Here is a 15974-nt window from a genome sequence, read left to right as displayed (position 1 = left end):
TAAGAAAACACGGAACACCTAGTCTAAGAGATGAATGCATGTATTAGATAATTAGCAAATAAAATTAGTTAAAAAAAATAAAAAGTTTTGCGTTGCTTCTGTATTCTGTGGTGTACCCTCGAAAACGTGAGTGAATTAAATTTTGGATTCCGGCTTGTTCTTAAAACTTGAAAGGAATTCTTTTCCGTTGTTTCCTTTATTGAAAATCAGCCGGATAGCTAAAAAGCACATCTTTGTTTTGCAGCATGAGTGGCTTTTCAATTCATGGAACTACAATCTGATTAGAATTTGACAAATCTATAGTTCACTTTGATGTCGAGTATCAGTTGACTTTGGCAGTTTCGGTTATCAGTAATAAGTTGTAAAGTTCGAGACGAGCCAGCCTTGGGCTGAAAGTAAATTTGATATACACTAAAGACACTATAGACTATAGCACGACCGCCACTGCCAAATACGTATTGATTTCCTTCTGAGGGTAACATCTGCGTAGCATGTCACTTGTAATGCCGTAATAAAAATCAATCGATTGTTTTTTTTTTCTCTCTAGCTGATTTGCCTTCATTATTTTCAATCTCCGACAGTCGTCCTCGAGACGAGCTGTCCATGCGGCTGTGGAGGGGTTTGTAACCAACCATTCGCGCGCACTATCAGTTACAAAATTGATAGCCCAGCCGGAGACGAGCGACTGCTGCTTGCTGTGGAAATCTATTTCTGTCGGGCTGTTCTGCATCACAACCACGCCGGGTCGAGGTAGAAGAGAACGTTGCTTGCAGTCACGTCGTTCAGAATCTCCGTACCTTCGGGAGAAAACGGTCGATCGTTCTAAGTTGTTGGATAGTTGAATTGCAGACTCATCTCTCTGGGAAGTGAGTGCCACCAAACGTGGTATTTTATCCAGTTTATTGTGAAAGCCGGTCGGTGTTTGTGCAATTGTTTTCAAAAGTGATGAACATTGTTTCGCCGGTGGAATTCGATCCGATCTATTTGGACGCGTTTTGAGTATCCGAAGGTTGATCTGCTTAAGGAACCACCATCGTAGCTCTTGAGGAAGAGCTCTCATTTTTTGGGCACGCCGTAAATACAAAGGCCGTCAAAATTCCGCTCTACAGGGATCACTCGTTGTACCTCTACAAGCTCGTCTACCGAGCGAGTAGAAAGCGGCGCACCAAGGGAATGCATACCATCGCGCACAATGCCAAGTGAGTATTTAGTTCAGCGGAAGATTTGGCGAAGTGCGCTGGGGTTTGAAGAGTTTGATGTTTCCGTACTATAGTGAAGAAATTAATTTCCCTTAATAGTTATTAGTGTTGGAAGAAATCTGCAGGCCCAAATTCCAATGAATAATACGTGTCTAGTGCAACTTAATGACAGTGCAGATTTATTGCGACCACTAGTTGAGACATGCTTGGGAAAAAGGTTCGAATCAATGTGTTTCCTATGTGTTTTTGGTTTCAAAGATGTAGTTATAACAGTGACATATTTTTTTACTTAATCATGTTACACAATTATCAGTCAATCATGATACACTAAGGATGTCCTAAAAGTAATTTATATATGATGAAACAAATGTTTCTTACACTTTCATAATTATTCCTCCATTTTGAATGATCTTATCTAGAGTTGCGAACAACAATAGGCCATCTTCATTTTGTAAATTTTGGAAACACAACTATCCGATAGGATACATAAGATTTATTTAACTTTATTTCATTTAATACAAGTGTAATGACACCAATCGAATGCTTTTGCTAGAATTTGGTTTTAATTCGAAAATAGTTTCATAAAGGCGTTTCATCTATGAGATTGATTAATTGCTCATGGTATAACGATGACTTAGTGTATGTAGCTGCATTTGCAACAGACCGTCGTCGAAAAATTGTTTTTCTGTTTGATTAGTCTAACGTTTTCTAAAACTCGGACAATATTACTGTGAAAGCTTGAAAGTAATGGATAATGATAATAGACAATCGCAATACGATTAAATCAATCATTATTTTTTTAGAGGATTTTTCTTCTCCTTCAATGATTCTACATTCCAGCTGGAGCTTGGCCTGCTTTCCAACTTAGTGTGCTATTAGCATTTTAACAGTGATCAATTAAAAGCCTTTCTATGCCTGCCATTGCATAATTATGCATTATGACTGGCAAACATATTGAATACACAATGCCTAAGTGCAAGGATTTTATATTACTTCCCACCCGAAAGGCTTGTCCACAAATTACGTAACGCCTAATTTGACGACTTTTACTTTTTGTATGGAAGGGTTATATATGTTTTGTATGAATCGTAAGGCTCGGCCTGACCCTCTCCCTCCCCTTACAGCGTTACGTAATTTGTGAACAGTCTGACTTTAGACTGGATCGAGAATGGATCTCTTCGTCTTTAGACTGTTGATTCTACGCGTCTGCGCGCATGACTAATTAAAAAGAGAGCATTATCACATACAAATTGAATCGCATTGAAGGTTAGATGTATAGAGTGTATAATTTGTTTGCTTATGCCCGACGTGCGGTGCTTTTGACAAATTGGCTGTGTATTAAAATAATGTCTATCAAGTACTATCATACAAATATAAAAATAAAAGCTCAATAATAATGCTTGCTGGTGTATTCTTGTGGGTTCTGCTAGTGAGTTTACTGGCTCTATTGCGAGCGGCAAATAGCGGAACTATTATCAGTAACTTCATTATCCGTTTTGTAAAGCTTTGAAAAAGCTTTTCGAAATCGATTTGCTATGAGAGCATTACATATGAATGGTAGTGAACGGCAAAAAATATGTTTCAGAACAGAAATCCTTTCATTTCAGCTTTGCGTCGCCGTAACATGTATGAAATAATGAACAACTTCACATGTGCGTTGCTTCCGTATTGGGTGATGTGCCCTTGACAACGCGAAAGAATTTAGTTTTGGAATCCGGGAGGCCTGTCCTTAATGGCATGTAAAGGGCGGACTCGATTATCCGGGGCTCTATTAACCGGAAAAAAATGGCTCGATTATCCGTAGTCATATACAAAGATAAAAATATTAGTCGTGTTTGGCACAACATAACACAAATTCAAGGCAAACGCAGTCGTAACGTACCCAATATGTGCCAGACTTATATCAAAAAGCCAGATTAATCCAATCCACCAATGGGATCTTCAAGATCTTCTGGAGGATCACACGGTGGTTAGATTTTTTTTTTTTTAATCTTTCTTAGAGTGATTTTTAAGGTAATACAAAGTTCATCACTTTACGGTGGTTAGAGGTGTGCGCCACCGCCAACAGTTTATGGCATCATGCCGCCGCCGACATTTTTGCGATGGGCCACCGTTTGAAAAGTATCACGCCACTGATCTATAGTTTTCCACGCCGATTAGAACTTGCGGAGATCCGCAGAATTTACCGTGAAAACTGCGAAAAACGAATTTTCCGTATAATTTCATGATTTATATTCCCAAAACAAAATTTAAATTCCAGAGGATTTCTTTTGAAAATTCCATACAATTTTTCCGTTCAAATTTCGAAAAAGCTTTCCATAAAATTTAAGAAGAACTTTAAATGGAAATTCCGAAGAATTTTTCGTCGAAATCTAAAGAATTGCTTTCGAAATGCCGAAAGTACTGCAGTTCAAATCCTGAGTAAATCTCCGTTAAAAATTTGGAAGAGATTGGAATTTAGGTGCTCTTTCATGAAAATTGAGTGCAAATTCCAGAAAATGCTGAACAATTTCCCATGAACATTAAACAAAAATATCCGTGCAAATTTTGAACAATTTCTTGTGGAAAGGCTAAAGAATTCCCTTTGGAAATTTTATTAAATTTTCTGTGGAAATTCTCAAGGATTTCCCATTAAAACCCAAAGAATTTCACTTTGAAGTCAAAATTCAAAAGGGAGACCATAGAGGCCGTTTGGTCGAAGACCATAAAGCCCAAAGCTGGTCGGACATGTCTATGCCAAACAAATCATTAGACCGAAACTCGTCTGATCGAAAATCATTTTGGAAAGATAGCCATATGGCCAATAATTTCGTTTGGCAGAACAGGTCATTTGGCCGAAAAATAAGTCTGGTATAATAGGTCAAAATTCGTTTGGCCGAATAATTTATCTGGCCCAAAAATGTCGCTTGGTCAAAATGCTCATTAAGCAGAAAGGGCCATTTAGCCGAATGAGGTTATATTTCATTTTCGGCCAAACGCAATTTTCGGACAAATGATCTGTTGGGGAAAACAACTTTTTCAGCCAAATTATCAGTTTGTGATTCGTATGACCATTTCGCCCGTATGTCGCTTTCACCCACATGGCTTTTTCGGCCAAACCGTTTTCGACCTTATAACCCTTCGCCCTAATGGAAGTTGGTTAGATAACTCTTGCCTTAACATGTTATTCGGTCAAGGGGCATTTGAAAAAAGGATTTCCACCGAATGACCTTCGTCAATCGACGAGAAAGATCAAAAGGCCACAAACCCTCCTGGTCGACATTTTTGACCGTATTACTTGTTCAGCAAGTGACATTTTCTGTGGAAATTCCGAAGTATATCTGAACCATTTCCCTCAGAAATTTGAACAATTTCCCGTGAAAATTTAAAAAAAAATCCATTACAAACACCAATTTTTATGTGGAAATTCTATAATTGCTTTTGAAAAAAAATACTCTAAAGAATTTCCCGTGAAAATTTCAAAGAAATCTCCGAGGAAACTTCAGAGTATTTCCCGTCAAAATCCGAAAAGCTTGGAATAATTACCTAGGGATTAGATTTTTCCGGCGAAAATATAAAAATGTCTAATGTCTTAAAAATATTCTGAAAAATCTTTAGGTAACAAACGCAATACAAAAAATCGCCACGGCGCTTCACACCGCCGCCGGTGGCTTAATGGTATTGGTGTAATGTAATGTAATGGCGCCAAAAACACCGCCGACCAAAATTATGACAAAAGCTGCCGCCGTCGATTTGCGGATCGGCGCACATCTCTAACGGTGGTCAAAACCGCCAGAACCCATGCACGAGCCAACGGGATATTTTCTAAGCTTTTATTTTACTGGAATAAAGATTATTTGAACAAAAGTTATATTTTCAGCAATAAAAAAAAGTGGCTCGATTATCCGGAGTGATTTTTTTTTCAACACTCCGGATAATCGAGTCCGCCCTGTGCGGTGTGTTTGTCCGAAGAGGCTTATTTTCAAAAAATCAGTATCTCTAAAACACTCACTACACGAAAGTAGGGGAACGGTTCGCCACTTCATCTCATAGCTCCTATTTCCATCCCATCAAAAACGAAGCAATGGAAAGGAATTTGGTTTGTTTATTATTTTTGTGATTTTTTTCAGCAGTGAGCACGCATGTTGACAAAAAGAAGCGACGAATTTGGTGCCGTATTTCTTTGTTAAGCGATGAGATGCATATATGTACAGTGAGATGGAGATCGGAACAGTTCCCCTATATGTTTCCCTTTTTCACGTAGGTGCATTTTTAAAATGTTCTAATGGGGGTAATTTTTCCATATATTTTTGGGGGGGTTAAATTGGCTATCATTTAAGATTACTATGGATTTTGCACCAAAAATAGTGAAAAAATAAAAATTGTTCTAGATCCCCCGATAGAACATTTTAGTTTACCCATTATATGAAAGAGGAGAGCATATACTTTCACGTGGTGGGTATTTCAGAGATACTGATTTTTGAAAAATAATATTTCCCCATAGACACACCGTGTGTACTAGAAGATGCTTTTCGAGTAGCAAAATGAACATACAACTCGCACAGCATGCAATGAGGAACAAGTGAAGCCATCTCCGAAGAACTGATCGTCAGGAGTATATTGTATAGGCTGTTTAAAAGTGTGATAATTAGATTAATTGACTTTGATTTGTCTTGATCTTCCTTTGGATAAAAGGGTTCCGACAACCAAAATTAGCAACCATTTTAAAAAGTGAAAATTAAAAAATAATTGCGAACGCTACGATAGCAATCAATATTGAGTCACGAAATAGAGTGAATTTACTTTTAAAATACGTAATAAATTTACCTTTTCGATCGTTTTCTTCGTTTTGTAACACTAGCATTCAGTACACTGTTTGTCTAATTTACAAATATTTGTCATAGCATGTTTTAACAAAATTTGATGTTTGCTGATTATTTGACATGTGCCAGTACACGATGGGTAAATATTTGAATATAACCTATTTGTCAAATATTACGTTTAAGCATGTTGTTTAATTATTTGTCAAATGTTGTTCAGAAGACAGTACATTGTTTGTAGTCTAACTCGCATTAGTCATTGTTGTTTCGCTTCAAAATGATACATTTTCAAACCAATTTTAAACAATTCAGAATATGAAATCGACGGCATCTTCAGTTCCGGCCAAGAACTTCGTCTGAATGTCCGCAGGGGATTTTGACTACCTTTGATCGGTAACTCGTATCCAGAAGCAGGACACGAGTAAGAAAAAATCAATATCTCTAGCAGAAAGATTAACGTTGACGTTGAGATTCTTCGCTACCGACAGACAGCCAACAATCTCCAGAATTGTCCTAAAGGTTTGCCGGCCATATATGAGGCCCTTGAGAAACTTCATCTATTATTGGAGAATTAATTTCTCTGTTAAAAATGAGTGCTCTAGAATTTTACTGTTTTGTTTTTGCACATTTATAAAACTCCCCACCGTATCAAAGAGGAATACACCGTCACCGTATCACCGGAAGGTTCTTTCTAATTTTATTTTCTATTTTATTGCCCCATGTTTGCTGGGATTCCCTTGGTCTATGTTCCTCTATTTTCCCCGAACATTTGGGTCCCCAGGTCCGATTACACCACATGAGTGGAATAATCTGTTTTTAAATCAAATTTCCAAGGAAACGTCTACGAAATATCCGGTTTCACTGATCTCTCAACGATTTGAAGCATAGTGGAACTGCCCCAACTGCACTGAGGTACCGCACATAGGGAGCGGGACCATTTGGGCAGCACCCCTATTCCCGTCCACAACGTTAATAACTCTACCGCGTTCCAAATGGCTTGATTGTTTGTACATCACTAGATATCGACAGGAACTAACCATGTACTAAAAAACAAGTAATTCGGTTGTGAAGCGCTCGAGTAATGAACGTTGCTGACGGGAATAGGGGTGCTGCCCAAATGGTTCTCTAACCTATTTATCGCCGAGAATCAATAAATTTCTATTTTAAGATTTATATGTACGCACTTAACCATCTATCCAGCTTTCCACGCTCGGTAATGGCGGCTTGCTGCTGTGTAAAAATCAATCGGTCACTGTACTGTTTGACACTAGCTGGAGGAAAGCTCACTGGCGTTCCTGGGTGAGGGGAAGGGAAAAAAGGCCTTTTCGCCAGTGAGTTTTCCTCCAGCTAGTGTCAAAAAGTACAGTGACTGGTTGATTTTTACACACCGACAAGCCGCCATTACCGAGCGTGGAAAGCTGGATACTATCACCGAACGCACTTAAAACAAATAGGACAGATTTGTTTTCATAAATTTGTTCAAGTTCAAAATTATTTGTAAGTATTTGCAACTCAACAACGTTAAAGAGTTGCAAACATCATCAAATATTTGAAGTTTTGACAGTACACGATTTGTCATTTCTGCAAATATTTGATGTGCGCAGTGTGGCCAATATTTGATAAACGAATATTTGACAAGTCAGTACACGCAAAACAAATATATTTGTTGGAATTTGGTAAATATTAATTTGTCAATTAGACAAACAGTGTACTGAATGCTTACCTAAGGAAGAATTCTAGGGGCTAATTTTTGACATAGGATTACGTCCTTTGCGAAGATAGGGAGGTAATTCTGCATATTCAAATTTGAGACCTTCGCGAAAAGTAGCGATTTTCGAGATTTTGGTATCAATCGATCGACGAACTCTTTAAGATTTTTCCCAACAATTGAAATAGAATATGCGCTGGCCGTCGCCGAAAGTAGCAGTACTCAAGAGAAATATCCACGCAATGCTCAGACTATCGTTTCGCTTCTATCAGTGATTAGAAAAGCGCTTTGTGGAAAGAAAATCTGTTCTTCTTAGGCGTCGATTGCGGTCTCGGGATATCAGTGGCGGTGCTGAACTTTTATTCTTAGCGTCTTAGCGGGAAATCATCGAGCGGCCGTCGGACAGCAGCAGCAGTGAATTTTTAACACACGGTGCAGATTAACGATTGATTGCTGTGAGTGATTCGAAAGACGCATTGTGGATTGAAAATCGACTCTTTTCAGGACCAGCATTTTATGAAAAGAAAGGGTTGATAGCAAACAATGGCGTCGGTACTGAAGGAAGTTTCCGTCAGTATCAGAATCACAAACGCTCGTCGGAGAACAGCGCTGCAGAAACGTTGGCGTCAGTAACAGTCAAGTGATATTCAAAATTCCGATTTTATTCCTGTTTGTAATTGGAAAGAAACATTATTGAAAACAAACCGGTTATTCTCAGATATACTAGAGGAGGTTGAGGCGAGACGAACATACTTCAAAGTTCAAATCATAATCGCTTAGCGACGCTGCAAAAGTTTTTTCTCCATGGATGACAAATCATCTGACGTTGATGTCAGAGTAGACAAAAGAAATTTTCTTTCACAATTCTGATTTTGCCTGTGATTGGAAAGGCGCATTGTCGGTTCGTCTCAGAACCATCATTTCACAGATGGTTGAGTGTGAGTGATAAATTTTCTGTCGTAAGATTCCAGAAAAACTTTATGCAATTAGAAAGACATATGAGCTATATTAAGACGCCTGTGGAGTTTTATCCATCCAAAAGAACTCCAATTTCTTTCTCATTCAAATTTTTGTTACCTCTTCTTGAAAACTCAAGATTTTGCCTTTCTGGAATCTTTTAATTGATTTTCTGGAAATAGCAGAAAAATCCCCCAAATTACCATTCAAAGCTACAAAAAGAAATGCTTTCAAAATATCTGGATCGATACGATTTTCTCATGAAAAAGCGCGTAAAAAAGTCTAGCTCACGTTTAATGCACTTATCCTAAACGGTTTTCCTCACAACAGGCTGCATTCGGCGCAGAATCTTGTCTCATTATTTCCTATTGTAAATTGGCCGGCTCAGAAGTAATGAAGTAAAAATCTCGCCCAAAATACTATTTTTTTACCGCATGAGAAAGGCATCATCACCGCTAGGTGGATTAATCTGGGTTTTTCATCTTCAGTTAGTCCTCTATTACTGTTTTTTTTTCATAAGTTCCTGTTAAAGTTTAGCCTTTTGCTTTTGTATCTCTCCTTTTTCATTGAGGTCTTCAAGCAGATTTTACCAACACTATCACAGAGTGATTTTTTTGCTGCACACTGAATCAAAATGAAAATTTTCATTTTCACCTGATGTCTAGTTCAAATTTGCGATATTTTTCTTAGTGTTTCCACCCTGTTTCCACCTATAGATAGTGGAATATATAGATGAGCGAAGATAAATCCTCTGTCTCCAAACGAACTGTCAAACGTGTCTCCAAACGAGCATGACGTCACGATTTCAATGGAAACGTTAAAGGTTGTGACGTCATATTCGCGTGTGCACGGGTAAAAAAATCGACTCAGCCATGCTTTCGCTCATCTATAGATTCTACTATCTATATTTCCACCTATTCTAACAGCAAACAAGAAAAATATGACAGTTCTAACAGCAAACAAAGGAAAATTTTGTAAACATGGCACCAACATTGATGGGGATGGAGAGGGCTATACACACGCTAATCTGAAACAACCCAGTGGCCGGGTCATTTGTACCCGGATTTTTTAGATGTTAGCAGTTGTCAAAATCTGGGTATGTCAACAAAATGGATATGAGTCAGCCGAACCCGAAATCTGGGTAAACGAGGACTTAAACATTTTCGGAAATATCAACATGGCGTCGACCAGCGTCGAAGTCGCATGTTGGAATTAATGTTGGGGTTTTTAGCGGAATGCAGCAAGAAACAGGTAAGAATAGTTGAATTTATCATGGCGGAGCATTGTCGCCACAGCCGATAAATGTTTTGCGTTGAAGAAATTGTTTTATTTAACATTTTTTACACAATAATAATTTTCTAGAGCGAAAAAAGCTGGGTACCGGTTACCCTGATTATTTTCACTTGTACTACTACCCAGATTTGAGTTAAGGTACCCGAACCCAAATTAGAGTAACCACGATTTTGCTGAATCTGGGTCACTTTGACATAATTTTGGGTAAGTTCAGGTTAGCGTGTAGCTCTTTTAGCTTGGACTCGTCGTCTGGCTTCGGGATAGGAGAGTCTTTGGGTGTTGAACAAGTCATATGGTCAAAAACTTCGGCCCGTTTGGCTAAATGACATTTTTGGCCAAAGGCCCTTTCTGCTGGATGAACTGTTCGGCCAAAGGGCTTTTTCGGCAAAATGATAAGTGGCCTTTTCTGCCAAATGGTGTTTTCTCTGTTTTCTGCCATATGACCTATTAGATCAAACGACATTTTCGGAAAAATAATCCCATTCTGCCTGCTGCTAATGCGCCGCCGTTTGCTGCTATGCATGCGCCTATGGCCATGCAATCTACGTTCACTATTGAACAGTTCGACCGACACAAAATGAAATGGTCCCGCTGGGTTGAACGTCTAGAAGAAGCCTTCCAGCTTTTCAATGTACCAGACCACGCAAAGCGTCCGATTTTTTATATTTATTACCAGACTTGTATGTCCATGTGCATTAGCATTAGCATTGAGCAATTCGCACAATTTCGTAGGTGATACAAGCCAAGACTATTGTATGAGAGTAGCAGCAATTTCATCCGTTACCACAGATACTGATTTGAAACTAATCACTATCTCTTAGATGGAAGCAATGCACTCTCCAATAGTCGAGATCTGTCCTGGCCACGTCCTTGCGAATGCTGAATAAGGGGAAGGATGGTTAGTTGGACACCTACTTAAGAAAGATGCAGAGAACTCTACGACCTCTCATAGGTGCCACGGGAGGTTTTAGGATTGTGTGGAAGGTTATAACAGTAGGAATCATTTTGGTAGAACGTGAAACACAGAAAGAGCCAAGATAGAAATACGAAGCAGGAAAGGGACGAACCTGGAATTGAACCCACGACCTCCTGCTTATAAGGCAGAAGCGGTAGCCACTAGACCACCGAGCTCGTCAGACATGTATGTCCATGTGCAATACATGAAAGTCTTCTCCATTCATGTCCATGGCTGCACGTCGCCAACCACCACATGATCGATCCACCTTGCCCGTTGTGCACTTCGCCTTCTTGTTCCCGTTGGATCGTTGTCAAGAACCATTTTCACCGGATTACTGTCTGACATTTTGGCTGAGTGCCCGGCCCACTGCAGTCTTCCGATTTTTGCGGTGTGAACGATGGATGCTTCTCCCAACAGCTGATGCAACTCGTGGTCCGTCCGCCATCTGCACTCCACCATAGATGATATGCAGAACTTTCCGTTCGAAAACTCCCAGTACGCATTGGTCCTCTACGAGCATCGTCCAGGTCTCGTGTCCGTAGAGGACTACCGGTCTAATGAGCGTTTTGTAGATTGTCAGTTTGGTACGGCGGCGAACTCTATTCGATCGGAGCGTTTTGCGGAGTCCAAAGTACGTACAATTTCCTGCCATGATGCGTCTCCGAATTTCGCTGCTGGTATCGTTATCGGAGGTCACCAGTGAGTCCAAGTACACGAATTCTCCAACCACCTCGATTTCGTCACCACCAATACAAACTCGGGGTGGGTGGCTTACATTGTCCTCTCTTGAGCTTCTTCCTATCATGTGCTTTGTCTTCGACGTGTTGATGACTAGTCCAATCCGTTTAGCTTCGCTTTTCAGTCTGATGTAGGCTTCCTCCAGCCTCTCAAAGTTACGTGCTATAATATCTATGTCGTCGGCGAAACCAAATAACTGGACGGACTTCGTGTGAATCGTACCACTCGTGTTGACCCCTGCCCTTCAAAGCGATGTTGAATAGCAGACATGAAAGACCATCTTCTTCTTCTTATTGGCATTACATCCCCATACTGGGACAGAGCCGCCTCGCAGCTTAGTGTTCATTAAGCACTTCCACAGTTATTGACTGCGAGGTTTCTAAGCCAAGTTACCATTTTTGCATTTGTTTATCATGAGGCTAACACGATGATACTTTTATGCCCAGGGAGTCGAGACAATTTCCAATCCGAAAATTTCCTAGGAGGAGGGCCCCATCACCGTCACCTTGCCCTCTGCGCGTTTCGAAGGGACTCGAGAATGCCCTTGAACCTCGAACTACGCACATCACCCGATCCATCGTCGCCTTGATCAACCGTATCAGTTTGTCCGGAAATCCGTTTTCGTGCATTAGTTGCCATAGCTGGTCCCGATCGATTGTATCATATGCGGCTTTGAAGTCGATAAATAGATGACGTGTGGGCACGATGTATTCGTGGCATTTCTGCAATACCTGACGTACGGCGAACACCTGGTCTGTGGTAGAGCGTTCACCCATAAATCCCGCCTGATACTGCCTTACGAACTCTCCTGCAATTGGTGTTAGTCGGCGGCGTCCAGCAATGTGATTGCGCGGTAGTTGATACAATCTAGCTTATCGCCCTTTTAGTAGATGGGACACACAACACCTTCCATCCACTCCTATGGCAGAACTTAATCCTCCCAAATCTTGGTAATTACCCAGTGCAGCGCTCTAGCCAGTGTTTAAACAGCTCTCCTGGTAGTTGGTCAACTCCAGGGGCTTTGTTGTTTTCCAGCCGGTCGATCTCCTCCTGGATTTCCTGGAAATTCGGAGCCGGAAGTCGTATGTCCTGCGCGCGTGCTCCTAGGTTCATTACCATACCGCCACCGTTGTCTGCCACATCGCCATTCAGATTCTCTTCGTAGTGCTGCCGCCACCTTTGGATCACCTCACGCTCATTTGTAGGAAGGTTCCCGTTTATATCCTTACACATATCGGGCTATGGCACGTGGCCCTTACGTGAACGGTTTAACTTCACTTTCGTGCGTTTTTAGCGTGGTACATTAGCTCCGTCTCTTCACGGTCTTGATCTTCCTGTTGGCGCTTTTTCTTCCGAAAAATCGAGTTTGTCTGTTCCGCGCCCGTTTGTATCGTGCCTCGTTCGCCCTCGTGCGTAGTTGCAGCAATCTCGCCCATGCTGTATTCTTCTCCTCAACTAACTGCTCACATTCGCCGTCATACCAGTCGTTTCTCTGATGTGGGAGCACTCAGCATTATATGGGGGGTGAGACGTACGACACAGTATCTGACAGGTTAACCCCGGTGAAACCCCAAGCAAAATCGTATGATGAGATTCATTTCAATTCTCGCCCACTGGAAATTTTTGAAAATGTTCGTTCCAAGTGTCGTAAACAAGGGGATGAACGTATGGATGAGTCTATTGATGACTATCTCATCGCGCTCCGGAGGTTGGCAATCACATGCAATTTTGGGGATTATTTACCTACTGCTCTCCGGTGGGTGGGTCGGGTAAGAGTTACATGACATACCCATCCCCACACTCCCTTTGTTAACCTCCTCAGGTGTCTGATTGCAGATTTCCGTTTAACCTTGCTCAGGGAAAAAAAAGATCAATAAGCATATTTATGGCTTTGTGCTGTGAAAAAATTAAAGCATTTGGCCATTGTTATGAAAAGTTGTTCAAATTTTGCGTGGCCAATAAAAAAAATCTTAAGGAAGGTCAAAACATACAAACGACCCTGCAGAATAAATATGGTTGTCAATCCACATAAAGGTCATTTGCTAGAGGATCTATACTAGAAAAAAAAACGCTAGAACAAAACAACTTTAATTCTCGATAAAACAGGGGGTGATCAAGTCTCCCCATCTTCCCCTACAAAAATCTGGTGAATTTGACGGGAAAAGACGAAAAATCGGTGAAATACAACTTTGGGTCAGGGGTTGCGAAAAAGAAACAATAGCAAGGAAAATGTTCTAGAGTGCGGTGCTGAAAAAAAATCCAGTACTTATATGGCATTTGCAACACAAACACCCGGGCGAACCTGGGTACCTATTTAGTCATGAATAAAAAAGTCTATTATGAAACTTATTGCAACTAGGCTTACTGCATCAATAACTAATTCGTTTTTTTACCAAACCAGGCAAAGACACACAAAAGCTTTTTAATACAATTCAATACCAAATTTTCAAAACGACTTAGAGGAAATGACGGGTTTGGTAGGTTTTGTTCTATTATTGTTAGGGGAGTTTTCTATAACTAATCATGCTCAAATTTAACCTAAACATTCTTTGCATATCAAAGAATATTGTGGCCAAATTTCATAAAATTTGGTCAACAAAAACCCCCTGACAATAATAGAAGAAAACCTGCCAAAGCCGTCATTTACCCTATCTGCTTTCGTAAACAAAGATTCAACCGTCGATTTGACGAATCTGATGGCACTTCCACGCCAATCAATAACATCAATACGTAGGTGAAGGCTTATCCTACCAGTTGATGGTATCGGTTTGCGTGGGAGTGCTATCAGATTTGTCAAATCGAGGATTGAATCTTTGTTTACGGAAGCAGATAAGACGTTTTGAAAATTTGGTATTGAGTTGTGTTATGGCCCGTTTACATATTCGCTAGTTACAATACTAGCGCGATATTGGCACAATGTAAACTGGAATTGTCTTCGCTAATAACTTTTAAACACTCATCCAAAAGGTTCGAGTCATTTCCGTTGATAATAAATAATTAATCACACGCAATAAGTTATTGCGTTTGAAATAAATTTGTTTTTGTTGTCGATCCGGAAATAATACAAACTAAGCCTTACCTTGAGTTTATTTGTCAAATTATCAAGTCTTTTTTCGTCGCAGAAATTATCTAATATAAAACGATTAAGATTTCAATAGGAAATCATCTCAACGAAAACTATTTTCTAGCTTTGCTTCGAATCAGCATGAATAACATTGTTAATGTGTGCAATACACGTTATCTACGGAAAAAATAAAAATAGTTCCGTAATTAAAATACGTTTTAGATTGTTCAACAAAACAAAGCTATTAATCATCGCGATTCTGATAGCAAATACAAGAACACATTACCAGATGCTCCCGGAGGTTAATAGCTTCCAAAATCTCAATGAATGATTGCTTAATTGCACCAAACCGCCACATTGTAACCAAGCTGATAACTAGAGAAGCGCAAATCGCATGATGAGTGCATCACAAGCCAGTTGTTGGCCATTATTCATTCCACCAGTTCGCACTTTTAGGTAAAAATCCATGTTGCAACTGTTGACAAACCAGTATCCGATAAGATAAGCATCGTCGATGTTTCATCTTCAATCCCGATCTACCAGAGATTTGTGCAAAAAGCACCTAGGGATTAATTTCAATGTGCGCCTACTAGCTGATAGGACGTGGCCAGAATGCTCAGCCGCTTGGAACGATTAACTGCTCGAATGACACCCCGAGAGGTGATCATGCGTGATGCGGTTGACGGCGCCTAATTCACACACATCAGTGCCGGCTGTCGTTAGTCGGGCCAGAGTGGCGACTAACTGATAGCGTTATCTGTGTCACATCCCAGCGGGTAGAACGGCTGAGATGACGGAGTCCACCGGAGGCAGCTTCGCAGTATCACTTTGTCAACGAATCCGGTCGGAAGGCTGTGTCAGTTGGTTGGGTTCACATTTTGAATAAGCGGAGAAGTTTTCCTTGGGGAAAAGTCCAGAACGTTGATTTTATTGAGCGCAGTATTCCTGAAAATGATGTAAATATCGAAACAATTGGAGTTTAAGCCTCCCATGTGTACATGAGTGCATGTTCTTTAGTGTCTTTATAAGATGCTCTCTACTGTTTGTGTTTACTTCTCAAACATCCGATATGAAATAATCACAGCCGGATGCTGCGAGACTTTGTTCTCGCACACCTACGGCTTTCAGTTCTGCTGTAGGAATGCCAAAGTCTAATCAAACCAATCATGATCGTCATCGTTGCTCGCATTCACGGTCAATACCTTATCGGTTTTCAATTCGAAATGCATTGAACCCGTGTATGATGGGGAAGAAACCA

At 40.3% G+C, this 15974-nt stretch overlaps 1 protein-coding gene across 3 annotated transcripts in view; it reads left to right on the top strand.

Annotated features, from left to right (window-relative positions):
• Positions 1-744: 744 nt before the first annotated feature.
• LOC134208762 (leucine-rich melanocyte differentiation-associated protein-like) overlaps positions 745-15974 on the top strand; it is a 33461-nt gene continuing 18231 nt past the window's right edge. Inside the window, exon 1 of one of the 3 annotated variants that reach the window (XM_062684683.1) lies at positions 745-1199. In XM_062684683.1, the coding sequence (XP_062540667.1) occupies positions 1174-1199 (26 nt within the window). In that variant the 5' untranslated portion in view covers positions 745-1173. The other 2 variants (XM_062684682.1, XM_062684684.1) reach the window with 2 other exon arrangements.

The sequence above is a fragment of the Armigeres subalbatus genome, chromosome 2, assembly GCF_024139115.2.
Source record: "Armigeres subalbatus isolate Guangzhou_Male chromosome 2, GZ_Asu_2, whole genome shotgun sequence".
Taxonomy (NCBI): Eukaryota; Metazoa; Arthropoda; class Insecta; order Diptera; family Culicidae; genus Armigeres; species Armigeres subalbatus.
This window is presented reverse-complemented; position numbering and strand designations above follow the sequence as displayed.